The sequence below is a fragment of the Neofelis nebulosa genome, chromosome 9 (assembly GCF_028018385.1).
Source record: "Neofelis nebulosa isolate mNeoNeb1 chromosome 9, mNeoNeb1.pri, whole genome shotgun sequence".
Lineage (NCBI taxonomy): Eukaryota > Metazoa > Chordata > Mammalia > Carnivora > Felidae > Neofelis > Neofelis nebulosa.
In genome coordinates this window covers 93,206,576-93,234,552 of record NC_080790.1, presented here as the reverse complement: position 1 = coordinate 93,234,552, position 27,977 = coordinate 93,206,576, and the positions used below count along the sequence as shown (strand labels likewise).

Genomic DNA, 27,977 nt, shown 5'->3' with positions numbered 1-27,977 from the left:
TGAGCCAAGCCAATGGGGAAATTGTCTCTTACTTTTGGATTTTAAAGAGCTTTTTCCATAAAAGAGAATTTAGTCCTTTGCCAAATATGAAATATCTTCCAAATAACTTAGTCTGTGTTCCCATTAATCTCTTGACTCTGTGTACATATGTGTATGTGCAACAAAATGTGTGGCCAAATGAGTCGCTCTTTACCATTTTGGTGTCTGGGTTTTATGCATGCTTAGAAAGGTCTCCTCAAATAGAGCACACAGTTGTGTTTGTGTTAACACCTGTTAGCCAGGTGACTCAAGTTTTATGTGCCTAAGATTTCCTGTTTGGAGTTTTAGCTTATATACCTCAGGTATGACCCTCATTATGCTGATTTATATTTTGTTCTGGAAACACAAATATTAATTCCCAGGTTTCTGAATTCTTGGGAGCTCCCTCATTGTCATTGTAAGCTCTAACTACAGAGTGGGATGGAAGGTGCTCCTCAGCGGAGCCTGGCTTGGGGCCTGAGAATCACTACCAGAAGAGGGAACCCCAACAAGGGGGAGGGAGGCAGAATGGGGAATGCTTATCCGGGACAAGATTAACGATGGAAATATAGCTAATGGGTCTGCTCATTTGTTCATCCTATAGAGGTATGTTATGTGAGCACTGCCATTGCCAAATGATGCCTTCTACTTGGTGTTTCTGGGGCAGCTCCTGGCAAGCCATAGATACCACCTCTTCAAGGGCCTCTTGGTCCCAGATTCCCTAAGACTGGCAGTGTGGTGCCTCATCCTGCCTCTAGGACTATGGAGTCATATAACAGAAGCCTGACAGAAATGGCCATGGAGGTGCTTTAATTCCCAAGGGGTCAATTCCAAAGCCCAGGAATTTAGAAAGCAAGGAGGTATGGAACAGGCAAGATTTCTGCACTAGGGGCAGATACTGGTGGCTCTTACTGACCTTGTGGGCCTCTGAGAGCTGAGTGACCAATCAGAGGTGCCCCACACTAGAACAGCATCAGAGGGGCTGGGCTTACCTCACAAAGGGGTCATAGATGTGACCACCCGGCCAGGGAGTGCAACCAGAGGGCAGAAGCACCCTTGAGCTCAGGTCTGACTGACACCCTGACCAGAGGCATGAACTGAATGTGTTGGGGCTGGAGAGTGGCTCATGAAGGGAGCTGCTTAGAGCTCAAGTCCTCAGGAAGGAGAAAGATACCACCTGTGGGTGAGGACAGCCAGCTTAAGCCTCAGCAAGCAGGAAAGTGGTGAAGAGCTTAGTTCTAAGGTACATCTGGGGTGTAGCTGGTGGGGAAGGACTGTGATGCCTGGGTGGCCTCCAAGTGTGCCCTGGGAAATTCATTCAGATATCATGGAGCAGAGAAACTCATAGGCCAAAGTTGGCTGCTTGAGCAAGTCCCATGTGTATCAAGTCAGTGCAAACCATCAGATGAAAGGCTAGGAAAGGAAAGGGAGCAGATTAACACACTCCACATATGGAAGCAAGCAGGGGAGATGGAAAGGCCATATTGCCAGGACCTTGGGCAACTCTCTGCTGCCTCAGGCTCCCCACTGATGGGGTTATGGTGTCCACAGTGGGGGTTTGATCAAAGTTGCACAGCAGGTCAGAAGCACACCCTGGCACTGAGGAGACACACAGGCAGGTCTGCCTGTCACAGCCAGACATCCTGAGGATTTGGTTGGTGGTTCCTAGGGTGAGGACACATGGGGCCAGGATAGCATCATTGTTGTGTGGTTGACATAAGACATCATAAATATTCTGTGTTCCATGGAACTCATGTGTAGTTAGTGTCTGATGGATATCAGGTGTCTTTTCGTTCTGCCATCACATTCTTTGTTCAACTTAGGCAAGATGTACTTACTGCTTGTCTGTGATGAACACAACTTGTGGATTCTGCCTTTGTTTCTGCTGGGGGAGGAAAAATTTCCTGTCTCCTTCAAGATTCTTCTAACCAGACTAAGAACCAAATGGACATGCAACAAATTGACAGGAGAAAAATAAAATTTAATTTCATATACATGGGGAACCCACACAGATATGGAAATTCCAAAGACAGGCAAACTGAGGTATGCATGTGATTCTGAATTAAGGAAAAAGGGGCAGGGTCTGGAACTTCAAGGGGGAAGGGATGTAATCCTCAGGAAGAATGAAAAAGAATAGATGTTTGGTAAACAAATCTTTGTTGGGCCCACAGAAACAATGGAACACAGAGAGGGCTTTGATCCAAGAGGCCTTGCTAGGTTCCTTCCTGTCTACCATACCTTGTTCACAGCATAATATAGTTGTTTGTGGTGGTAGCTCTTTTTCTGGAGCAGGCCCTCTATCTAAATTCTTTTTGGGCAATTGAGGGAGGGAAGGAAGTAAAGAACTTTTCCTGAATCTACTAGATTTTGATTGTTTTTTACTTTTAATTTTTAGTTTTTTAAAGTTTATTTATTTAGGGGTACCTGGGTGGCTCAGTGGGTTAAACGTCCAACTTTGGCTCAGGTCATGATCTCACAGTTTGTGGGTTTGAGCCCCACATTGGGCTCTGTGCTGAAAGCTCAGAGCCTGGAGCCTGCTTCAGATTCTGTGTCTCTCTCTTGCTTTGCCTCTCCCTCTCTAGTGCTCTCTCTCTCTCAAAAATGAATAAACATTAATAAAATAAAAAAATAAAAAAGTAAAGTTTATTTATTTTGAGAGAGAGAGAGAGAGAGAAAGAGAGAGAGCTCAAGCAGGGAAAGGGCAGAGAGAGAGGGAGAGAAAGAGAGAGGGAGAGAGAGAATCCTAAGCAGGCTCTGCACTGTCAGCGTGAAGCCTTAACATGGGGCTTGATCATGAACCATGAGATCATGACTGGAGCCAAAATCAAGAGTTGGAGCCACCTGGGAGCCCTGGTTTTGATTGTTTTTTAAATCAAAATAATCTTCATGCTAAAGTGGCTCGTTTTGAGGTGGTCTGATCTTGACCCCTGCATCTCTCAAGCGATTTGTTTCTTCATTACCTATATTTAACACATTAACTGTTGTGCCTCTGTCTCACAAACTACATCCTGATTCACCTTCTGTAGTAGAATGGAATCTCCTCAAAAACAAATTTACACTACAAGCTGTGATCTACACATTCTCATCTGTTAGACTGAGGTAAGTATGAAGGTATGTGTCAGGCAGGCAAAAGTTATGACAGTCAAACAGCCTGAGGCATTTACTTGAACTCTCTGAGTCCCACTTTATTCCTGTGTAAAAAGGGGCTACTCGTTATGTGGCCCCAAAGGGGATAGTTCAATAAGAGAAACATGTAACATCCTTATTATGAGGCCTGGCAAGACTCAATAATACTCCATAAATAGATCTCAGTGTGATTGGTAGTGAGCCTGACTGGAAACAGGGGAGATGCAGGGGGTACTTTTGAGGCAGGACAAAGGCTCTGGCTGAGGATTTTCATACATGCTCCTGGAGAGGAAATAATAAGATGAGTTTTGAGACCAATGTTCTCCCTGTGGCAGTGTGTCTGTTGCAGGTCCTTATCCCATTCTGTGCATAGAAACCTGATACAGGCAGGCACCTGCAGTGGATGTGTTGGGACCTCACAGACAAGGAGGCAGGAATCTCCTGGTAGGGAAGGGAAAGGTTGTGAGTGCATGGAGGCATGCATCCTTCCAGAAAGAAACAGCCAAAATGGGAAAATGCTCTGAATTGTGATTGTGATTTCTCACTCCTCTTCTCTTTGGGAAAGAAGAAAGAGAAGCCCAGAAGACACAAAGATAACAGAAGTTATCCCTGTTTCACTCCTAGCAGTGCCAGGAAGATCTAGGGGTGCAGAAGCAGCAGGGCCAGCTCAGCCCAGTCCAGCCCTGGAAGGAAAAAAGGAACAAGGTGTGTGCCCCCTTGGCTGAGGTGCCATGGCCAGACTCTGCCAGAGCCTGCTGCTCCTGGTGGCCACTGTGGCCCTTGTATCCAGAAGTGTTCATGCCTGGGGCAGGCCAAAGGTGGTGAGGAAATTCCAAGACATCCCTGAAACCTACGTCTATGTGCAACAAGCACTGTGGTTCGCCATGAAAGAATTTAATAAGACCAGCAAAGACAAGTACAGCTACAAGGTGGTGAAGGTCCTGAAATCCCAGGAGCAGGTCAGTGAGCATTTTCTTCTTGCTCTTTCTCTCCAAGATGCAGTCATGGGGGTACTATTATCCATGGAGGGCCACAGAGACCAGGGAGTGGAAAAGAGCTGAGAAATGTCTTTAGCCAAATATATATTAATTTTATTTTAGGGTTTTTGGGAGGAAAATTAATTAGGATTCATCCTTTATTATTCCAGGATGAAACATAAAATATCCATTAAAATAACAAAATTGATTACAGTCATATCAGAAAGCATAGGTAAGAACCCAAGAAGGGCTCTTGAAGGACCCAGTTTGGGATAGTTTGGGCTGGTATCATCAAAATGAGTAATTACAGGCATGGATTGTAACAGTGAAAAAGCAAAGAAAGTGCACGTGCAGCTTTTGCTGAAAAAAAGGAACCAGGACAGAGAAGGGAAGGCTCTTCTTTACAGGAAAATGCCTACCTCTAGATGTAAAAGACTATGTAAGTAGCAAATCATAATGACAACAACTACTTCAGGCAAACATCATCAATGAATCCTACATCCACTTGGTGGGACAGTGTGGAGGACAAATTGCTGGAGGGATTCTTTCATTAATTATAAGAGGGAAAATATACCCTTACAATTAGGAAATCTGGTGAATGCCTGGCTCACCCAATGCTCATCACCAACACTGGGACAAATTGACATCATGTGTCCCTGATGTGATGTCATGGAAAGGACACAACCTTATCTTTCTATGGTGTTCTTGTCTAAAATCCATCCCCTGAAAGAAGAGAAGGAAAAACAAAATAAAATAAAATAAAATAAAATAAAATAAAATAAAATAAACAAAATAAAATAAAGACAGAGAGAAAGGCAAACCATAAGAGACTCTTAACTATAGAGAACAAACTGAGGGTTGCTAGAGGGGATATGGGTGGGGGTACAGGCTAAACAGGTGATGGGGATTAAGGAGTGATGTTGTGATAAGCACTGGGTGTTATATGTAAGTGATGAATCACTAAATTCTACTCCTGAAGCCAATACTACACTATATGTTAACTAACTTGAACTTAAATAAAATCTTGGGAGAAAAGAAATCCATCCCCTGAAGGTAATACGAAGGAACAGTTAGACAAATCCATATTATAGAGCATTATGTAAGACCTCTTAAAAATATCAGTGTCATGAAAGACAAGGAGAAAAAGCAGGAAAACTGCTTGATTAAAGGAGATGTAAGAAACAGGACAACTAAATTCAATGTGTGGTCTTGTCTTATCTCTTGAATAATTAAAAAAACATATAAAAGATGTTATTGGACTAGTTGGAGGAATTGGAATATGGACTGTATCATAGAAGAGAGTACCGATGCTGTCTCCTGAGAACGATGATTGGACTGTGGTTTGGGAAAACCCCAGAGAGTAATCAGTAGGCACACAGAAGGAAAGGGGGTTCAGCCAGTCTGGCTGGACTTTAAGAAAGGGAAGAGAGAGTGGCTAATGGGGCATGGGGGCTACCCTGCAACATCAAAGTGACATGTAGTACAGGGATGCATTTTTTGCTTTTCTTCCTTTTTCGCTAGCTCTGTCCCCTCTTGCCCCTCTTCCTTCTAACTTTTGCTGTACATCCCTCCAGGTCACCAGGAACCTACTCAGGTTACTCTTTTCTTAACAGGGTCAGGAGAGAAGGCTCATTTGGCAGCTTCATCCTCTATGAGGCTGGGACATTTGACCCCTTGTCCATCCTCAACACACACACAGACTTTGACTCTCTTCCTCACCACGGGGTGGCCAAAGTAAAGCCTCATAAATATCAATTGTCTTTGGGTATCATTTATAGTTAGTGCCTGTCCTTAATGAAGTTCCCACCTTGTCCAAAACTATACTTTCATGGACTTCTCTTTATCTGTGCTTTTTCACTTCCACAAATAAATGGTTCTGCTTAACAGGCAGGTATTTAATCAAATATACTGCAAATTCTCATGTCCTCCAAATTATAAATTATTTTGTACTGTGTGCTATTTTTTTCCCCACGAATGTACATTTTATTTCTCAGCTCATGGTAACTCTTGAATGCAGGTAAGAATTCAAAAGAATCAGGTTGAAACGGATTCAAAAAGAGGCTAGAACAGAGGTATTTGAAATTCCTTGGAGCACCTGGGTGGCTCAGTCAGTTAAGTGTCTGACTTCACCTCAGGTCATGATCTCACAATTTGTCAGTTCGAGGCCCTCACTGGGCTTTGTGCTGACAGCTCAGAGCCTGGAGCCTGCTTCAGATTCTGTCTCCCTCTCTCCTTCCCCCTCCCCCACTTGCTCTCTCTCTCTCTCTCTCTCTCTGTCTCTCAAAAATAAATAAATGTTAAACAAAACAAAAGCAAAGAGAAAAGTGCTTGGTGATAATTCAGATTAAACTTAGTAACACACACACACACAGGTTCTATATAAAGAAAAGAGCTTTATTTTACTGGATGATTTAACTTAAATGTACAAAGATCTATATCAGGAGTTAGACAATTATAGCCTCCAGCCAAGTCTGGCTTGCTGCTTATTTTGTATGCCCCATGAACTAAGAATGGTTAAAAGAAATAAAAATAGTATTTTGTGATATGAAAATTACATAAAATTTAAATTTCTGTGTCTATAAATAAAGTTTTATTGAGCATTGTCACCTGAATTATTTGAGTGCTGTCTAAGGCTACTTTTGCACTGCAATGAGAAGACTGTGTGTTCTGAGCCTAAAATATTCACCCTCCAGTTCTTAAAGAAGTTTGCAACCATTTGCTCTAGTTCACAGTTGACTAAGGCTCTGCTGTAGATTTTGTGCGAGGTGAATGATGGTAAAAATGAGCATCATGGGTCCAATTATATGCTAATTTGTTTCAAGAAATACAGTGCAGTACTGTAAATATATTTTCTCTTCCTTATGACTTTTTTAAATACAATTTTGTTTACTCTAGCTTACTTTATTGCAAGGATACAGTATAGAATATATATGACACACAAAATACGTGTTAATTGATTGTTTATGTTATTGTTAAGGCTTCTATTAGTAGTTAAGTTATTGAGGAGTCAAAATTTCCACTTGGATTTTTGACTGTGCCTGTAACCCCCACGTTGTTCAAGGGTAAACTCTGGTTGGTTTTCCTTTTCTTTCTCTCTTTTGTTTTAAAGTTTATTTAAGAGAGAGAGAGAGAGAGAGAGAGAGAGAGAGAGAGACAGAGAGACAGAGAGGGAGAGAGAAAATCCCAAGCAGGCTCTTTTCTGTCACTGCCAAGACCAATGTGGGGTTCCATATTAATAACCACGAGATCATGACCAAAGCCAAAATCGAGTCAGAAGCTTTTTTTTAATATGAAATTTAATGTCAAATTGGTTTCCTTACAACACCCAGTGCTCCTCCCAACAGATGCCCTCCTCAATGCCCATCACCCACCCTCCTCTCCCTCCCACTCCCCATCAACTCTCAGTTTATTCTCAGTTTTTAAGAGTCTCTTATGGTTTGGCTCTCGCCCTCTGTAACTTTATTTTTCCTTCCCCTTGCCCATGGTCTTCTGTTAAGTTTCTCAGGATCCACATAAGAGTGAAGACATATGGTATCTGTCTTTCTCTGTATGACTTATTTCACTTAGCCTAACACTCTCCAGTTCCATCCCTGTTGCTACAAATGGCCATATTTCATTCTTTCTCATTGCCAAGTAGTATTCCATTGTGTATATAAACCACAATTTCTTTATCCATTCGTCAGCTGATGGACATTTAGGCTCTTTCCATAATTTGGCTATTGTTGAAAGTGCTGCTATAAACATTGGGGTACAAGTGCCCCTATGCATCAGCACTCCTGTATCCCTTAGGTAAATTCCTAGCAGTGCTATTGCTGGGTCATAGGGTAGATCTATTTTTAATTTTTTGAGGACTCTCCACACTGTTTTCCAGAGTGGCTGCACCAGTTTGCATTCCCACCAACAGTGCAAGAGGGTTCTCATTTCTCCACATCCTCTCCAGCATCTAGAGTCTCCTGATTTGTTCATTTTAGCCAGAGAGTCAGAAACTTAACTACCCAGCAGCCCTGGGGCCTGGTTGCTTTTCATATGCTCATTCAAATCTCACAACTCATTACATAGAAACTACTTTCTTCCACTTTAAAGAGGAAACAGGCACTGAAGTGTTTAGTAATTTGCTCAGGGACACACAGCTAGTATGTAGAAAAGCCAAGATTTAAACCCAGGATATCTGCTAGGAATGAGCACATGTTACTGATTAAGTGATATGAATGAAGTGTGAGTAGTGGGACACCGTAGCTGGAGGGTCAGAGGGCCTGTCTATGGCAGGGCTGCCTCAGCAGCCAGGACCCCCATTCCCCTCCCTTTTCTGGGCAATTAGGGGTCAAGATAGGGCTGGTGGTCAGTTGGTGGCTATTGAGTATGATTCAGAGCAGTTTGTTTTTATAATAATTTTAACTTGGAAGTATTACTCAGATATAAAGCAGTGTTTCTTAAGTGGGCGTGGATTTTGCTTGGTAGGGAATTTTTGGCAGTATCTGGAGGCATCTTTGGTCATCACAACCAGAGGGGGCTGCTGCTGACATCTAGTGGGCAGAGACCAGGGATGCTGCTAAGCACCCTACAGTTCCCAGGACAGCCCCCACCACAAAGATCGATCCAGTCCCAAAAGCTGATTGTATTGACATTAAGAAACTTGTTATCCCATCATAAAAACAAACTCTAGGAGTATGTTTGGATGTTGCTGAGTTAAAAAATGGAAATGAAGATTCAATTTCTGACTCATCGTTTCCTGAGGGCAGTTGGCTCTGTCCTTACAAACATTTTATATACACATACATACATAACTGAAAAAAATGTAAAGTATATATGATATTCAAGAATCCATACTTAGAATTCTGCCCTCCACAACCATTTTGTTTTAATGTCTGGGCAACTTTTTTGAATGTCCAAAATGCTTACTGTATTTTCTGAATTGTCTCTGATTCTTCTAGGGTCAATTATTCTGTTTAACTTAGTCATTCTCTTTAATACTTTCTCTCCCTTAAGTCTTGTAAAATCTTACCTTGTTCTCACTTTTAAATAATGAAAGTCTCCATTTGCCATTGTGCATTTCAATTTCCCCATGGGTCCCTCTGGAATACAAGGACTGGTGGGGGGTTCTGCACAGGTAAAGAAGAGGACCTGAAGTCAGAGACTTAGGAGAGTGTATCACAAGGGGTTGTTAAAAATACCGAGGAGAGAAGCTAGAGAGAGAAGCAATACCTCCAAGTAAATTTGAGTTCTGGGATGTCTTGTCTTCTTCCCCCAATATCTATTCACTAAGTATGAAGATATTTTAAACTCTGCTGTTTATTTACCTGGTTCCAATAAGCAAACCATTACCTTTCTGGGGAAAGCATTTTTGGGGGGATAGTTTTCTTGCCTTATCTTGGGGACAGTTGTCATTATTTAACATTCAACATCATGATGAGAGACAGACAGAAGGAGAGGGATCAAGGGAAGAACCCCTGCCCCTCCAGTTATCCCAAAGTTTCTGGCAAGGAAACTGTAGGAGGGAGGCAGACAGGGAGACAGTCTTTGCTGTAAGTAGTCAACGACATGCTCGTTTATCAGAGATGACAGTTGATATCATGTATTCGTTTATGATCTCTAATTTTTAAATTGCTCCTTGACAGGTCACAGAGAGTTTGGATTACTTTCTTGAAGTCAAAATTGCCCGAACAATGTGCAAGAAAATTTCAGGAGAAAATGAAAACTGCTTATTACAACAGGACCCCCAAATGCAAAAGGTATATGCCTCAAGTGGGGACAGTCCTTAGTTAGGTCTGTGTACCAGACTGAGAACATCAATAGGACCAATCCTGCTTTGATTTTCTAGTTTCCTTTCTAAACCATATTCTAAATCATATTCAGGATCCAGGATGGCCAGTCTAGACACAGAGATTGTTTCTATCGTTTTTATTGGTGTTTGTTTGTTTATTTTTTGTTTTGTTTTTTGCTGATACCACCTTCCCCTAACCCCCACCACCACACATGTAGACACCTAGTGGCTTAAAGCAACACCTGTTCATTATTTCTCACTATTGTGCAAGCCGGGCTAGGTTCAGGTGGACAGATGTAAATTTCCTTTTCACTTTTTCAAATTTGTTTTGGTTATCTTTTCATAGAAGATCCATTTTTTCTTTTTCATAATTGAAGCTGCATAAAGAAGTATGTATATTTCTGTGTCTTCACAGAAGACACCTATTTAGTATATACTTAAAGTTGGCATGACACATGGCTAAGCAAAAATAATGGCAGACTAGTGGTTCCTGAAAATTGCCCAAATGTGCAAATAAAACACATCTTCATATTCCAATGAATAGTAGGTATTCTAATGAATACCAAATGCAAGTCGATGGCTACATCTAGAAAGTTGGCTATTATTATAAATTATTAGAACTTCTTTTCAATTAAGTAATATTTTTATTTTTTAAGGTTTTTAAAGTTTATTTATTTATTTTGAGAAATAGAGAAAGACAGTGTGAACAGGACAGGGGCAGAGAGAGAGAGAGAGAGAGAGAGGTGTTCTTAACCAGTTTTTTAAAAAAATATATTTAATCTGTGTATGTAGAGTTTTGCGTGTTTTTCAAAAGGTACACAAATTTTGGAACTTTCTCTTGTTCTTTTATTTCCCACTCAACAATATGTTTTGAGATTTGTTATGTTAGTACAATCTAATATTATTTATGCCAAATGATTTCTTGGGTCATTTAATGTATATAGAAATTGGCTAAAATTATTTGTATTAGTGCATATTAAGCTCTTATATGACTGTATTACATTGTATGTAACTATCTTGCTATTTTACATACCTGTGGTTGTCTTAAATTTTCACTTTTAACAAGTGAAGCAGTGACTGTTGAGACAGGTGCTGACTGAGCAGGTTTGGGAGTTTCCCCCGGGGCAGGGGGGGCTCGGGAGTGGGGCCACCATACTGCCACACATGCAGCTTAAGCGTTCGTGGGCTACCACATGTGACTTACAAACTGTTTTACTCTCCAAAGTGGCTGAACCAGCATACCTTTCATCAGTGGTGTGTGTTGTTGTTCATGTTCCCTCAGCACTTGGGGTCGAGTCTAAATGTTTTCATTCTGATGTATGAGAAAGGTGATCTTGTCACCTTTTCACATTGTCACTTCCTGATTTCTAGTAAGGTTGAGATGTTTTAATATCCCTAGTAATCATTAAGATTTTCTTTTTAATATCTTTTTTTTTTTCTGGAGCAATCTGTGGGTCCCTGTCAGGAACCACAGCCAACCCATTGGAACCCTCTGACCTCAACTCCTCATGCCTCCCACTTCCTGCCTCTGTCTCTCCTTGGCTGAACCCAACTGGAAGCCAGAGGGTGACCATTGATGTGGTCTATATAGGCCAGAGGGCAAGAGTGCCCACTGACACAGCTCTTGGAGGGCAAAGGCACCCTTGGCACAGACAGTAGAGGTCATAGGGTAAAGGTGCCCATTGACACAGCCCATAGAAGTCATTGGGCTTTCGAGACATGCCAGGTAGAAATAGGAGTGCAGACATGGAGAGACACATGGAGAAGAGCCAGCATGGGGGCAGGGATGGAGACAGCGAGATCAGTAGGAGTCTGTGATGTTGGTTAGGATGCTAGAGGTACTGGGTTCTGGATGTCTGTGAAAGGCTTGGTTCTAATTTCTGATGGATTGGCCATGGAGACTGAGAGAAGAATTGAGGATGACTTCAAGTCTTGTGGGGTTTAGAGACAGTTTGCTTGCTTGGTTTCCTCTTATGATCTCATCCTCTACATGGAGCTTCTGCTGCTCAGAAGACTTCATCACCTTGATTGCATCCACTTCTTATCACATGGAGAATCCTCTCTGTCTCTGTCCTTGCACAGGGTCCTTTCTCATTTCATAGAACTCTTATAGATTTGACCTAAACACTTCCTTCAATTATTTGTTGGGATTTAGAAATGAAGAAAAGGCAAACATCTGAGCTCTTTAGAATATAAATTTAAAACTTGATATGATTTTAAATAGTTATTGGCCTGATTCATTTCATGTAGAAAATTTGGAACCTTCAAAAGTATTAAATTATTTAAAATCAACTATAAATACCCTTATGTAGAGTTTACCACTGTCAATATATTGTTATTTATATTAACTTTCCTATATTTTATATTTGTATTTTTGTGCAGTTGGGATCATACTCTCTACTGTATTATAATCTAGATTTTCACTTAATAATAAGTTCTAAGAATTTCTAAAACTGTAAAATTATGTGAGAGCATCATATAGTGAAACTGTGATTTCATTTAATGGTTTTACACATTTTTCTAAGCCAATTCCTGAGAATTGGTTAAGTTTTCCTAATTTTTAGCTATTATGAACAGTGCTTTAATTAATATCCTTTATTTCTATTTGAATGTATATCTGGTTATTGTTTCCATGCAGGTAAAGTTCCTGGAAGTTGAACTACTCATTTAGTGATTTTTCGCTTCTTAAAGATTTCTGATATACATTGTTTAAATGTCCTCTAGAATTGATCCTGATATTTTGTTTTTCAATTTCTCTTCTTTCTGATTGTTTCCTGTCTACTTTGGCTGATCCAGAAATTAAGCAATTAGTTAACTCTCTGATAAATCCACTCTCTCCCCTTCCTACCACTGCTGGGAACCAGCTGAACCCATCCCAGATGCCACTCTAGCTGGGATGCATCCCTGGATTGGCCTTAGTTCTCCAATGGTCTGTCTGGATTGCTGGTAGCTTGGTCCTATTTTATTCCTCAAGCTGATTTTTTATCAGTACTTGTATATCAGTATTTGTATCTTATATAACTTCAATTCTATTGGATGTTGCCATTCATGTTTCCATTGATATAGTGGAGGCATTCCTAGTTTATATTTTTATTCTAACTGAATAAAGATTTTAGTTGAACTCATCCCACACCAGGAACCTGAAGTTCTGCTCTTCTGAAGGCCCTGGGAAGAGCTCTGTGTGTCCCCTTAGCTCCCTGGCTGCAGTCTTTGCTTCTCATCTCTGGCCTGATTTTGACCAGCCTAACCAAGGGATACAAGACTCTATACTATTCTTGTTGGGTTGTAGCTCCTGGGTAGGATTCACTGGGCTTTCCATGCAACATGGAGTCTCAGTGGGCTGCAGGGAAGTCAGGGTGGCTAGATGAGCAACAGATCTGAAGATGAGGATTTCTGAGAATAATCAGTTTCTGGGGTCCAGCTATTCTGGGGTCCAGCTATCCATGATGGCTCAGACATCCGTGATGGCTTCAGATCACATGGAGATGAATTGGCAGTGGTCCTTCCTGGTGAATGAGGCTGGCTCCTCTGCCAGACAGCCTCAGGTTCAACAGTTCCAGAGACTGTGGAGGCATGACTGGCTCAGGCAGCCTTTAGCCACCCTGAAGCCAAATCCTGGTACCTGGAAATAGAAACATATGTTTATTTGTTTGCTTTTTATTTTTCTTTCTTATAAGCTGATTATTCTTTTTGTATTTTTTAGATGTTTTATTGCACCTTTATTGTTGCAACCAAACCTTGGAAATTTGAGTTCACTATGCTGAAGAAACAATGCAAAGAGGTATAATTATCTTCTAGCATATTCAGCTGCTCTCACTTCCATTTTAAAGAAGCAAAGACACTTGCAAAACATTTAAATAAACTGACCCATTGACTTCATTTTTGTGACTTTTTTGCTTTTTTATCGGCTCTTTAGGGGCTGATACTGAGAACATAATGCCTTTTTACAGTATTGATCAGCCTGTTCTAATTGACTCTGTCATCTACTAGCAGGACAATCTGCTACCAATAAATGGAAGAATGTATGAACCTGTTTCCAATATCTCATTGAACTCTGAGGACAAATTACTTTTCACTGACAGTTGTTTCTGGTGAACTAACTGGAGGACAGCTGTTTCTGGAGAACTAACTAAGCTCAACTGTTTTGAGCTTGTGGGTTATTTCATCAAGGTTCTGAGGGTCTGACTTATTTGGGAGTGTTCCTTCCATGGATTTCCACAAAAATCTCCATGCCTAGGACTCCAGGGAAGATACAGTCCAATGGTTTAGAAACAGTTTTAGACAACCAATCCAACTGGAAGATAGTTGGGTCATTTTTAGATTTGCAATGTACTTTTGGTTTTGACGTGAAGCAGAAAAAATGCAAGGGGATTGATGTTTCATGGATAGTAAGCTGTTTTGTGTATGTGTGTGTGCACAGTTTTATGTGTTAGTTATCTAATGCTGCATGTCTAATCACCCTGCCCCTAGTGGCTTAAGAAATTTAAGTCTCTCAGGGTGTCAGTGGGTCAGGGATCTGAGGGAGACTTGGTGGGGTGTTTCCAGGTGTCACTGTCTCTCTTGAGTGAGTGTCTGAGTATCTACACTCAGTCATTGACTACACTGCCCTCACATGAGGGTTAATTTGGCTCTGGAGAATCCACTTCTCAGGTGGCTCACACTCATGACTACAAGTTGACGTTGGCCATTGACAGGAGATCTCTGTTCTCCTCCATGTCAGTCTCTCCACAGGGCTGCTATGTGCTTCATATGGCTTCCTCCAGATAGAATGTTCTGAGAGACCAAGATGGAAGCCAAAGGGCATTGAGCCCTTTGTGATCCAGCTTCAGATGTCACACACGATCACCTCTTCCTTGTACTATTTGCCACCCAGATTAGTTCTGGTTCAGTGTTGGGGGGACTCTACAAGGGTGTGAGACCAGGAGATGAGGATCAGTGGAGGCCATGTTGGAGGTTGGCTACCACTGTGTGTGTGTTTGTGCACAAGTGTGTGTGTGTGTGTGTGTGTGTGTGTGTGTGTGTAGATGTGGGCTAAGATAATGAAGATAGTTAACATGACCAGAAAGAGGCACTTTCTGAAACCTGGATGTGGAAACTGCAGCACTAATGTGCAGGTCAAGGCCAGCCAGGGCAGTGTCAGTAGTAGCACAGGAGCTACTTAGATGACACGTCTTCTTAGACATATAAGAGATAGTGAAGATCAGAGGCCACCTGGCTGACAGGTAAACACTACCCACACTGAGCCTCTTTGTCTGAAGGCTTTCTCTCCACCTGTGGGAGGTGGCTGGAGTGCTGTGGAGGGAATGCCTCAGACTTTGTACCCCTGGAAGAAAACACTGAGGCATATTCTATCCAGTCTCCGAGAGGTAAAAAGACAAAAGCCCTAGTTGCCCACATTGTTAATCTGCTCACTGTTGTATGCTGCTTCCCATTCCTACTTCCCCATTGTCTTCTGGTATTTTCTACAATTACCTCCAAATAAACAACTTGCACTTGAATTTCTGTCTTAAGGTCAGATTCTGGAGGAAACAACCTCATAGTGGAGTTCAGATCCACTGTGAGGGACAGCGTGGGACCACCTGAGCTATGTCTGGGGGAAGCCAGGCAACAGGACACAGTTTGTCTGCACCTTCTCACCTCAGCCAGCAGTGGTGTCCTGGGGAAGGCACACCCTGGCCTCCATCCTCCTCCACATGGTCATGGAGCTCTGGGGACACAGTCAGAGTGGGTCTCATCACATTGCTCCCCCTACCTTGGGATGAGGATCCCTATACCTGCAGCACCTATATCTTGTACTTCTCTGCCCACCTCTGCACTTAAGCCTGCAACCACTGTGGGTGAACAGCCTGAACTGCCAGCACACTTTCTCTCTTGCTCTATAACTGGAGTTAGCCAGCCCCACTTGTTCCCATGAGCAGCCCCTGGCACATGACTTTCTCCCCTAGCCCTGACAATAAGGTTCCACACATGGAAAGACCTAACACATTCACACACCCTTGACTGATTGTTTGCATCTTATCCATAATACCTGAAACATCTGGGGCAAATCAGACTGTACTAACCACAGTCAAGTCATCTGGATAATATTAGTGGGATACTGCTTTGGGTTTAACTCTCCAAAACTACCTGGGCCCTTCTGATGCACTGAGTTAGTAAGAATGAAGAATCAGGATCAAGACAGTTACATTGACTGAGATTTCTGAGTTTTTATTTCGACAGTTGGCAGGGGTATATGTGAGCATGAAGAGAACTGGAATGTGTGGATGTACAGGCTCTGAGACACTTGAGTGTCTGAATATTGGCTCATTCCCTTCCAAGATTCGAAGGCTCATTAAGGCTAAGCCTGGGCCACTGGTGTGTGTGGGGAGGCAGCTGCCAAAGAGAAATTGCATCCTTCTCTCACACTTCTCTGGAAATTGTGCTCTTTAGAAGACACATGGAAGCCAGAAGCATTGGCTTTGCCACCATGTCCTAGTTTTCCCTTTGATCATGAGAAATTTTGAAAAAAAGAGAGTCAAATATGTACCTTGAAGCAGGGCATGCTCCTTTCCTGGGCTAGACAAGGGCCAGGGAGAAACCCATGTCTGAATCTCATGTAAGGTATTGAGATCTGAGGGGTGTCAGCATCAGGGACTGGAGTAGATATCTGGAATGTACAGAGTCATGCTAAGGCTCACGCATATGGCAAGGACTGCAGGCTGCTGGGATATATTCTCATGTACATCACCTGCCAGCTTCCCCTCCCCCAGATTCCAACCCCCCTTATCCTTTTGGCCCCAATGGGAGAAGCCTGGGCATCCTCCAAGGCCTCCTCAAGCTTTCCACTTTGTTGTTACTTTGTGTTCAGTCCTGTATTTACTTGAGGCTATATCATGACCCTGACACCCTGGAAAAGTTGAGGAAAGTGTCAATGTCCCCTGGTAGTTGGTGAAGTGGCCACAGAGCAGAACACTATTAATATGTGAAGAGCATTTGATAGCCAGTACAGCTATTTTCAAGGCTTCAGGTCTTGACCCAGAGACTGAGGCTGGCAGGTCAACCAACAGCTAGGGTGGTGGAGTCAACACTTGACTCATGTTTCAGGAGAAGAAGAAGCCCTCCTGAGACTAAGCCGTGGACTGGGCCTCTTTTCCTTTCTGGGAATTGAGACCTGGCCAGGCAGCTGAATTATGTTTCTAGCAACTTGCTGCCTCTGTCTCTGCCTCTGGCAGGGCTTTGCTAAGGACCTACCTCATGGCAACAGTGAGTATGCAGAAACCCATTTCCCTGTGCCTTTAACACACAGACTCCGGAAAAGAAGCAGGCAGGACCACCCCAAACCAATAAGGATGGACAGGGTAAGGGAGAGGGGTGTTCCCACAAGAACTGGTCTCTCAGTCCTACACTTATTAAAAAGCTGGAACACCTGAAACATGTACTCACCCTCAGGGCCTTGGGCACAGTAGAAACTGTGACAAAATCCCTACTCTCTGTAGATTCCCATGGGAGAAGGAGGGGCGGAACGATTAACGAAGCCCCACAAATGTGATCTGGTACAAAATTTAGTGAGACCCTGCCAGGAACCACAACTTGATGCCTTACCTTGTTGGCTCCACTCCCCCAGTTCCAGGAGGTGGGATGAGCTCACAAAGGGCCTGGACAGTTACCTCTCCCATTCCCACCACAGGAGACTGTCTCCTAGAGCTACATGATGGTACTTCAGTAGAATTAGTGGAATTGACTGTGGAAAATATGTTGGGATCACAGTGGATAAAGAGGCCCCTTTATGCTTCCCTCTGTGGATTGAGGCACAACTCAGAACAGACCAATGTGGGAGCAGGCAGGAGGGTGGTGGGTGGGAGGATCTTCAGAAAAATCTGCTCAAGTCTGGGACTAGCTGGGGGTGCTGTGGGACAAGAGCACAGCTGTGTCCATGCTGAGTGATGCTCAGCCAGCAGCAAGGATGCCCACTGCCAGGCTCTCCCCCGTCTCTGTCTGGAATAATGGGAAGCCCATCCAGGTCTCTATGGAGGATAAGCTCTGAAGACATCTAATACCACATGTCTGCTGAATCCCCAGTGAGACCCTGTGAGGCAGGCTGGAGGATGTAGATAATTCATTTGGGAGATGATCACAAGGGCACACACACAAAAAAAGGGAGGCAGAGGAGGGAGAAGTCAATGTGGCTGTTGTTATGGGTCACTGAGCAGCCATGGGTTTTGTCCTGCAGGAGAGTGTGATACCCTGTGGATCTTGCCTCTGACAGCCTCTCTGAGGCTGGGATATTGGGCCTTTCCACACTACAGCCCCACCTGGGGATGGAATGTTGCCTTACTTCTCCCCACTGAGGTGTGCCTGCTCTGCTTCTGGAGTGCCACTTGCACAGAGGAAGACTTGAACAGAAATTGAGGGAGACAAGGACATTGGGGTGAAGCAGGGAATGTCAGCCACCGGGTAGTCCAACTGCATGGGCACTGAAGGGATGACTGGTTAGGTGGTGCTGCCACAGCTTGAGAACCAAATGTGGCCCTTGCCTGTGTGTAAATACAGTCTGACTGGAATACAACACCCTTATTTGTGTTCATATTGTCTATGGTACTTTCAAGGCAGCACTGGGGAGTTGAGAACAAGACCATTGGACCCTCAAAGGACAAAAGTTTGCCAAATTTTCTTCTAGAAGATTCATGAGACAGGTGCCACATTTGTCCTGAGGGCCAAGGGCCTGTCTGGGTTCATCTTTTACTTTGGGTTGCCTTCAGAGTCATGGTCATTGCACATGTGGAGATGTAGGTCATCCCCCATGAGCCCAGAACAGCAGCTCAGAAGCACTTGTGCTTCTAGATTGTGCCACCTGGAACTGGCCCAGAGGTCGTAGAGGGAAGAAAACTCACATACTTGGGACCATGAGGTTTCCCTGCTGGATGATTCCTTCACTTGCTCATCCCCTCCTTCTGGAACCCTGACACACAAAGCTTCTTGAAATGCTGATTTTTAATAATCTATTCTATATGAAAAAAATGGACAATGAGGAATTTCCATAATGGCTGGAAGTGAGACCCAGGCACTTGCTAGAAAACAAACAGAGCTGGTGTTGCACAGCCACTGAAGAGACACCTATAAGGAGCAACTGGATCCAGAACAGCCACAGTCAGGCAGGGTATAGCAGCACTCAATGGAAGCCCTCGAAGCAAACATTGTACAGGTGTTTGAAGGTGGTTTCCCAGGGTATAGTGGCAATGGTGAAGAAGCTGTTGAAAGTCTGAGGGATCAAGCACAGGTGGAAGGTGAATGGAGAGTGGTGGAAAACAGAGACTCTAGCTCTCAACACAGCACACATCCCAACCACACCTCCTGAGATGAGCAGCTGGGGATGCAGGCTGTGGACCTCAGGTGCATCTCTGCCTGAGCCCTGTCTGTTTTGTGCCTGGGGCCTTGTCCTGACCTCAAGGGCTCCTGTACCATGTTCTCATCCTTAGACAAGTGGACTCCAGGGGAACACTCAGGTGGATGCAGTGTGACCCAGGCCCCTAGTAGAGCATTAGGGTGCTCTCTCCCAGGGGATGCTATGTCAGAGTAGCCCCTTGTACCAGGTGGTCATGTCCCCGAGCTGGGGTTCACCTTGAACTTTTCCCCTGGAGCAGCAGCTGATAGATCAGTGGGATGCAGGTTAGGGCATGGGAGGGAGGAGTGTGGGATTCTCCTCAACCCTCACACCCTCATGCACTTGGCAGAGACAAGAGAACCTCAGAAATAGCCACAACAGGCCAGGTGATGTAGCCCATCCTGACATGCCCCTCTCCTGAAGGCAGGAGAGGGAGATGGATAAAGCTCAGAGAAGGGACTTCCTGTCTCAGCCCCAGGAGACATGGACCCTTGTGGCCAGGAACAACCTGACCCCACTATGGCCCGTGGGACAGGTGCTAGAATGAGGTGAGTGGACAGAGTCAGTTATGACATTGGCTAAGGGCCTACCAGTGGACCCTGGGCCTGGCCTGCCTGGCTCATTCCTACTGCAGCACCAGCCATGAGTGTGACAGGGCCAGTTTCTCCCTCACTCCTTTGTGTCCCAAGGAATGGCACTGTTATCTACTCCCCCTCCCCCTCTGCCCCAAGCTGTAACATCAGCTATGTAACACAAGGGGTCTTCTGTGTGTCTTACATTGTTCAGCTCTGGGCTTTCTTGGAAGGGACAGTTGTCAATGTCATCATCAAATTTCCCACATTTGGTTCTGCAAAGCTCCAGCTCCATGGAGAAGGCCAGGCTCTCTTCTATCTGTGGTACATGGAGACATTAAATGCCAACCCACCATGGCTCTGTTGAGCAGCTGCTAGTGTAGATCCATGCAGTGTAGGGAGAGCTCAAACACTCCCCCACTAGGGAGATGCCTCTGGGGCTGGGTCAACTTGCTGGGGGTAAGGCCAAGCTTGGGGAATTCACAGCAAAGAGGCCTGTGATTGGTATTCAGGCCAGGGGGAGATGCCAGCTGAGTCATACACCATTAATACATCACACCCTGGAGCTCCAAGTCCCTAGATGTCCCTGGGAGACCCAGCCTGACATCCAGTATGCTTCTGAAGCTGCAGCAGCACTCCTGGGGCACAGGTGCCCAGTGCCCAGTGTCTAGGTGAGTGTTGGCTCTGTAGAGTTTGTTGAGTAACATCAGTCCCAGAGTGGGAGACTCATTTACAGCCCCATTGTCACACCTGCCACCTGCCAAACAATAGGAAAAGGCCCTGCAGTGCTGATGGGATACTCCCATGTAGGCGTGCACACACCCACACATGAACATGGCTTCTGGATACTTCTTGTCTTATTACAAAGTGCTGCTGGAATTCTCTCTACTCCTCTCCACTCTATTCTGCTTCATTCCATCCCATACCCTCCCTCCACCTTCCATTTTCCACAATACCCAAACTCAGTGCAAGTGCAGATCTGGGAAACCCACAGCAGAGGTGCAGCCTGAGAGAGCTTGGGTGGCAGACCCAGCCGGGAGCTGGCACTGCAGCGTGTGTGAGTGTGTATGTCTGTGAATGAGTGTGTGTGTGCACATTGGGGGCCCAGGACTTTCCTCTATCTCTCTCTGGACCTCTTTCCTGAGGGCCAGAGGGAAGGGCAGTAGGAGCTCCACCCTGCATGAGCTCCAGCCTCTGTGGACGCTGCAGTGGCTCCCTGTGGCTCAGCCTAGAATCATACATTCCTGGGAGGTCCATCCAGGTCTCTGTAGAGGATGAGCCCTGAAGATGTCTGCTGTAGAGGATGAGCCCTGTAGCATACATGTCTGCTGTAAGTCCCCAGGGAGACCCTGCAATGAAGACTTTCTGGGGCAAGTAGTGCATTTAGGAAGTGATAACGGGGGACACAGAGAGGAAGGGAAGCAGAGGAGGGAGAAAGTTAATGTGGCTGTTTTATGAGTCACTGAGCAGCCACGAGTTTTGTCCTGCTGAAGTGTGTGAGAACCCTGTGGTTCTCATCTCTGGCTGCCAGTCTGAGGTTGGGACCCTAAGCCCTTCCCCACTGAAGCTTTTCCTGGGGGTGAAGTGCTGTCCATAGTCCTTATCTTTCCCCACTGAGATGTGTGTCCTCTGCTGATGAAGTGCCACTGGTACAGAGAAAGCCTTGCTAACCAAAGCTAGGGGTGGAGGAAGATATTGATGTGGAGTATGGAGTGTCAGGTCCTGGGGTCACCAGCTGCACTGGCACTAGAGGAAAATCTGTGTGGGGGTGGGAGGCATCCGTGGCCTTGAGGACCGAATCCGATCCTTGCCCGTGTGTGTGTAGATACAGTCTCACTGAAAGACAACATTGTAATATGTGTTCACATTCTCTATGGAGCTTTAAAAGCAACATTGAGACAATGATAATAAGACTAATGACTTACTAAAGCAGAGGTCCTAGAGGGAAGAGAACTCACACACTTGGGACTATGATGTTTCCCTGCTGGATGATTTCTTCACTTGCTCGTCCCATCCTTCTGGAACCATGCCACACAAAGCTTCTTGGAATGCTAATGTTTAATGATTTTTCTATATGAAGTAATGAGGAATTTTCACAATGCCCCAATAGGAGATACCAGATATTTACAAATAAAGAGAACAAAACTTGGACCTACTCAACCACTGAAAGGCCACCCACAGGACATCACTGGTGTCCCAGAGGAGAGCAGCCAGAGCTAGATAGGCTGGAGTCTCATTTGTGGAAGCCATCCAAGCAGGTCTTGTTCCAGAGTTCAAACAGTGTTAACCAGGGCTCACTGGCGATGGTGAAAAAGCAGGTGATGATCTGAGGGTCAAGCACAGGGATGGAAGGTGAGTGGAGAGTGGTTAGAAATAGTAGCTTCAGCATTAAACACAGCACACATCCCAATCACACATCACAGGATGAGCACCTGTGGGGCAGGCTGTGGCCCTCAGGTGCATCCTCTTGCCTGTTCTGGACCTGGGCCCTTGTCCTGATCTCAGGGACTCCTGTGTCATTTTCTCATTTTTAGGCCAGTGGTCTCCAGGGGACCTTTAGGCTGACCCAGTGTAACCCAGACCCTTAGTAGAGCATTGGGGTGCTCTCTCCCAGGGGGTGCTAGCTCAGAAGAGCCCTTCACTCCTGGTGAGGTATATCCCAGAGCTGGGGTTCACCTTGACCATTTCCCCTGGAGCTGCAGCTGATAAGTCAGTGGAACCTGGTCAAGGCATGGGAAGGAGGGTCATGGGTCCCTCCTCAATCCCCATGCCATTGATTCTTTTCTCAGTGGGACCTGAGAAAGCCATTTTGGCAAAGGTCGTGTTGCCCATCTCAATATGCTCCCCATGAATTATTTAGAAAAAGGAGGTCAATAAAGACCAGAGAAGGGATATCCTATGGCCTTCCCAGGAGACCTGAATCCTCGTGACCAGGAGCAATCTGATACCACTGTGGCTTTGGGGACAGGCAGCTAGCAGGGGGTGAGCATTCAGAATCAGTTCCCAGATTGGCTAGGGACCTACAAGTAGATCTTGGGGCTGGCTTTCCCAGCTGGCTCCAACTGCAGCACCAGCCATGGGTGTGACAAGGCCTGAAGCTCCCTCACTCCTCTGTGTCTCAAGGAATGGCACTGTCATCTTCACCACCTCCCCTCAGCTCCATGCTGCATCCTCAGCTGTGTAACCCAAAGGACCTGCTGTGTGTCTTACATCGTTCTTCTCTGAACTTGCTTGAAAGGGACAGTTGTCAATGTCTTCATCAAATTTCCCACATCTTGTTCTTCTAAGCTGAAGCTCAAAAGAGAATGCCAATGTGCTGTCCTCCTTGAACTGTTACAGACATGGACATTAACATGAGAACCCACCACATGGTACCCTTGAGCAACTGCTACTGTAGATCCATGCAGTGTAGAGACAGCCCCAAACACTCCTCCACTAAGGAGCTTCCTTTGGGGCTGTGTCAGCTTGCTGGGGGTAAGGCCAAGCTTGGGGAATTCAGAGCAAAGAGGCCTGTGGTTGATATTTAGGCCAGGGGGAAATGCCAGGTGAGTCATTCAGCATTAATACATCACACCCACTGTCCCATGTCCCCAAATACCCCAAGGAGACCGAGCCTGACGTCCAGCATGCTTCTAAAGCTACAACAGCACCCCTGGGGCACAGGTGCCCAGGGCCTGGCAGGGTGTTGTCTCTGTAAGAGTTTGCTGAGTAACAGCCCCAGAGTGAGAGGCGCATCTACAGCCCCATTGTCACACCTGTCACCTGCCTGACAATAGGAAAATGCCCTGCAATGCTGCCGGAACACTCACATGTACACACACATGTGTGAGCACACACGCACACACACACACACATAACACACACACACACGCACATGAACATGGCTTCTGGATACCTCTTGTTCTAATACAAAGTACATTCTGATTTTTTTTATCTCTTCTCCACTCTATTATGCTTCATTCCATCCCATAACCCCCACTCCACCCTCCATTTCCCCCAACTCCCAAACTGAGTGCAAGTGCAGATCTAGGAAACCCACAGTAGAGAGAGCCCAGCCTGAGAGAGCTTCGGTGGCAGACCCAGCTGGAAGCTGGCATTGCAGTGTCCACAGAGGGTGGAGCTCATGCAGGGTGGAGCTCCCACTGCCCTTCCCTCAGGCTCTCAGGGCAGAGGTCCAGAGGGAGAGAGAGGAAGGTCCTGGGCTCCCAATGTGCACACACAATTCTCTCACAGACATACATACTTACATACACTTGCTGTATGTTCACACTCACAGACATACCACACACTAACCCACACTCACTCACACTCATACCTACACACACAAAAAGTCACACACTCACTCAAAAATTAATACTAACACACATATACACTTGCACTCAAATTCACTGAGACACTCACACCCACACTTACACACCCCAAACCCCTTCATACACACAACCAGACCTGTTCCTGTTAGAGCCCCTGTGAAAATGGCATTCTTGGCTGCATTCTGTAGACTCTCCATTATAAGAACAGTACTCCAGGATTGAGAACCATGGTCTAGGCAGAGTATGGGAGGAGTGCAGAGAAGAGGCCCTGAGGTCACAGTGGCTGCTCTGGATGAGGAAGAATCCTTTCTCCCTGGATCCTCCATCCCCACTCCCTCCTCTCTTGGTGTCTGTTCTCTGTTCCTGTTTGCATATGTTTTCTTAGAATATTTCTTCATTATGTCTCCTCTGCATTTCTCAATCTGTCTCCTTCTCCTCCTTTCTGTCTTGGTCTTTGCCTTACTCAGGATCATTTCATAGGACTACCATTCCATAGTCCATATTTTGATCATCAATAAGTAACTTCTAAAAATGATGAAGAGGAAAACATCTTACATGTGGTATACATTGAGCTGGGTGTTTGCATTTTTAAATTGTTTCTTTCATAAAACTGTAACTAACTGTGGTGTTTGTATTTTTGCTGTATTACGGACTTCAGATGGTGAACAATATCCCTAGATAGGACCCCTGACTGCACCTCTGATACTGACTTCATAGCAAGTGCTGGTAATTAGGCCAGAAGATGTGGTACATACCTGCTCTCTCCTGGGCTTTAAGATGCGCACCAGCCTGTAGGCATTTGTATCGTTGCTCTGCAGGTTGAATATGTGTATGGCATATTCCACAGTTGCAAGTAAGTAGCTCATCGTAGGTTTTTCATCTTCACTCTCTACTTCTTCCAGGAACTCAGAACCTAAGAGAAGCAGCAGCATGGCCCAGGGCAGAGCCCACCGGCACCGCCAGTTTGGAATGACTACAGATACTTGGACACCCATGGCCTTTGTCCTTCTAGCTCAGGCTCCCACTGAGCCTCCTTGGGCATTGGTCCAGTATATCAGCTTCAGAACAGCTCCCCCCTCTGGATCTCCTCTCTGCTATTATACCCTGTCCCTTCCCACATGTCACCCTGACTCCCCCATCCCAAGCTGCATAATTGCCTCCTGTCTAGAGAGGGGGGCAAGCTCAGGCAGGGTGGTTTGAAAAGAACCAGCAGTGAGAGGGAGGGGTCCCCTGTAGCTGATTTCCAGACAACCTCTCCCTCAGCACCTCACTGGAGAGGGACTTCATTTGTATGCCCCAGAATCACAGGCTGAAACAAGGACACAAGAGCAAGAGGTAGAAGTGGAAGGTGATCCCAGGGCAAAACAGTAGAACAAGAGCCACTGAAACAAGGACAGAGCCAAAAGGTTGAGTTAGTTGCCAAGAGTTAGCTTTGGGGGAGACAGAAGGCATCCTGTCCAGAGAAAATGGGTATCCTGTGAAGGAAAGACCATGGAGGTCTTGATGGGTCCATGTGTCTGTGTCCCTCCTCAGCTTCCCAGCCCACCTTGAGCAGGAGAGCAGATAAGGCTCATTGACTCCTGGGATTATGCCAGGCTATGGGAGTTTGAGATCCCAGAAGCAGGAGGTTCCAGCTGAGCTCACTGCATCTCCCTTTGCACTTCTCAGCCATGTGCTCAGCCTGGGGGCCTGGCTGGATGATGTAAGAGTCCTGTCTCCAAAGGTATTGCAGCAGGGTGACCCTTGACACACCCTGGGCCTATAGATCCCTTTGTAGGAATTTGCTCTAGGGGAGGGAGGGTGGAGTAAGAGACAGACCCAGAGCAAAGCCAGTGAGCTTCGAGATAGCTGAGCTGTGACCAGTAGGTGAGCATAGGTGCCCTCTAGTGGCCTTGGTTCTCAGGGTTCAGTGGACACAATCTCTTGTGTGCAGTCTGGGTTCTAGAGAAAGACCCTCACAGCCTCCATCTGGAATAGCAAATGAGGCCCTGGAAGAACTAAAGAACACATCTTTCCAAACAAGTCTTCAGCTCTGTGCCTGTGAAAGGCTTCAGCACATGTCTGCAGCTACTTGTGAACTCAGGGGGACCAGAATGCCCTGAAGGCCTGTGGACACCCAGGACCCTGGACCTTTTCCTCACTCAGGATTCTGACCCAGTCAAGTCTGGCAGGGCTGGAGAGTTTGCATCTTCACCTGCTCCTGGGGGATGCTGCTGGTCCTGGTCCTGGACCACATTTTGGGGAGCACAGTTCTGAGTGAGTCCCTGGAGAGGATGCCACTGAATCACAATAAGTCACCCTAGTGTAGGGCATGGGCCCAAGCTGAGGCTGGTTTGTAGAGGCTGCAGTGGATCAGGGAAGGGGTTGCCACTCCTTGCCTGCTGTAAGATTTCAGACCCCCAGGCCTCAGTGACCATATGGCCCTATGGATGGAAAAAAGGCTGCTTTGAAGCTGGCAGCCTGTTCTCATGCACAGAGGCCCTCAGAGCTGGCGTCCTTCCCAGGATGAGGCCTCTCAAAACTCATTCTCACATTAAACAATGCCCATGAATTGACTGATTCATTTTTTTTTCTATAGTCAGCTATTGTGATAAGTGTTGTGCCAAATATTTCTTTTTTATGTAGTAAAACCTTGGTTTGCGAGCATAATTCATTTTGGAGTGATGCTTGTAATAGAAAGCACTTGTATATCACAGTGAATTTCAAGAACCATTGGCTCAGTTGTGATCATGTGATGTTTGGCATCACATAGTACTTGTATGACAAGACATCACTTGTTTATCAAGTTAAAACTTATTAGATCGCTTCTCGGCCTTTTGGCTAAGATCAAGTGAAGTTAAAACTTATTAGAAATGTTTGCTCAGGTTGCAGAACACTCGCAGAACAAGTTACTCGGAATCCAAGGTTTTACTGTTTTTATTTTTATACCTGATTATTCTTTCTTTGTAAGCAAATTTTCCAGATGTTCAATTGCTTATTTTATATTGTTTAACTTATTCAGAATTTTGAATACACATTTTGTAAATGTCCCCTGTAATTGTTCTTGAAAAAAATTTTTCCCAAGTCATATTGATGATGATTCTATCTATATTGGCTTCTCCAGACAGTAAGCAATTGCTTTACCCTCTGATAAGTCCAAATCTCAATCACTGACCTTTCTAGGAATACTCTGTACCTGTTTATCCATCCTGGAAGCCCCTCCAGCCTTGATATAGGTTGCTTGGTGCTATTTTCCCCTTCAGAGTTACCCTACACCTTTATATTTTTTAAAACTGCAATATACCTGATGCTGCCATATATGTTTCCATGTCATGGAGGTATTCTTATTTTCCTCAGAGATGTGGAGAGCTTTGGTGAGTCTCACACACATGGCAGGACTTCAGACAGCTGGAGTAGGTCCTTATGTACATTACCAGAGAGTCCATCGTCCCCTGCTCTAGCATTCTTCCTCCTTTCTTTGTTACCTAAGGGGGAAGGCTAGGCAGCTATTCACCACTTCATTGCTACTTTGTGTGCAGTCCTGTATTTATTTTACCTAGGATGTGTCCAGACTCTGACACCGTGGGAATGCCGAAAGTAGTGTCCAGTGTCCCCTGGCTGGTGCAGAAGAGACCACAGAGCTGAGCTTTTGATAACCAACATAGGTATGCTCTTCTAATGTCCCACATGATTCCCGACTACAGGCCTGGGAATTCATTCCTGAGAATGTTTGTCAGAAATCTTGGCTTTCAGGTGGTTCCAGGGAATGGAAATTGCCAATACCAACACATAGTGTCAGGTGTTCATGTCCAGATATGTCTTTCCTTCCAAGGTTGCCCAGTGTTCTGGCTGTTATCATTGTGCGAGGCCAAT

General features: G+C 45.1%; 2 protein-coding genes across 7 annotated transcripts; one reads left to right on the top strand and one right to left on the bottom strand.

Annotated features, from left to right (window-relative positions):
* The first annotated feature begins 1,038 nt into the window (after nt 1–1,038).
* LOC131485332 (cystatin-13-like) lies at nt 1,039–13,761 on the top strand. 4 transcript variants are annotated; one of them, XM_058684708.1, is made up of 5 exons: nt 1,039–1,261; nt 3,045–3,117; nt 3,769–4,103; nt 9,737–9,850; nt 13,586–13,761. In XM_058684708.1, the coding sequence occupies exons 3-5, from the start codon at nt 3,876–3,878 to the stop codon at nt 13,667–13,669; spliced, it is 426 nt and encodes a 141-aa protein (XP_058540691.1). In that variant the 5' UTR covers nt 1,039–1,261; nt 3,045–3,117; nt 3,769–3,875; the 3' UTR covers nt 13,670–13,761. The 4 variants fall into 4 exon arrangements, with proteins under 4 accessions (XP_058540691.1, XP_058540689.1, XP_058540688.1 ...); XM_058684706.1 differs by lacking the exon at nt 3,045–3,117 and having other exon boundaries at nt 3,772–4,103; XM_058684705.1 differs by lacking the exon at nt 3,045–3,117.
* Nucleotides 13,762–19,012: 5,251 nt separating this feature from the next.
* LOC131485331 (cystatin-9-like) lies at nt 19,013–25,181 on the bottom strand. 3 transcript variants are annotated; one of them, XR_009248779.1, is made up of 5 exons: nt 24,881–25,181; nt 23,026–23,145; nt 21,972–22,141; nt 20,021–20,134; nt 19,013–19,120 (listed from the first exon to the last, which is right to left on the bottom strand). XR_009248779.1 is itself a non-coding variant. In XM_058684704.1 (3 exons), exons 1-3 carry the CDS (start codon nt 25,118–25,120, stop codon nt 22,049–22,051), a joined length of 453 nt encoding a protein of 150 aa, XP_058540687.1. In that variant the 5' UTR covers nt 25,121–25,181; the 3' UTR covers nt 21,856–22,048. The 3 variants fall into 3 exon arrangements, 1 of the variants encoding a protein (XP_058540687.1); XR_009248780.1 differs by lacking the exon at nt 20,021–20,134 and having other exon boundaries at nt 19,035–19,120; XM_058684704.1 differs by lacking the exons at nt 19,013–19,120; nt 20,021–20,134 and having other exon boundaries at nt 21,856–22,141.
* Between the last annotated feature and the right edge of the window lie 2,796 nt (nt 25,182–27,977).

Bases quoted from the DNA above. Each gene is read 5' to 3' on its own strand.
- LOC131485332 (XM_058684706.1), top strand. From the start codon at position 3,876: ATGGCCAGACTCTGCCAGAGCCTGCTGCTCCTGGTGGCCACTGTGGCC. The intron at 4,104-9,736 runs GTCAGTGAGCAT...GCTCCTTGACAG, and splicing joins TCCTGAAATCCCAGGAGCAG to GTCACAGAGAGTTTGGATTA. The intron at 9,851-13,585 runs GTATATGCCTCA...TGTATTTTTTAG, and splicing joins AGGACCCCCAAATGCAAAAG to ATGTTTTATTGCACCTTTAT.
- LOC131485331 (XM_058684704.1), bottom strand. From the start codon at position 25,120: ATGGGTGTCCAAGTATCTGTAGTCATTCCAAACTGGCGGTGCCGGTGG. The intron at 23,146-24,880 runs GTATGTACCACA...TGTCTGTAACAG, and splicing joins TAAAGCCCAGGAGAGAGCAG to TTCAAGGAGGACAGCACATT. The intron at 22,142-23,025 runs GTAAGACACACA...CTTGACCCTCAG, and splicing joins CAAGTTCAGAGAAGAACGAT to ATCATCACCTGCTTTTTCAC.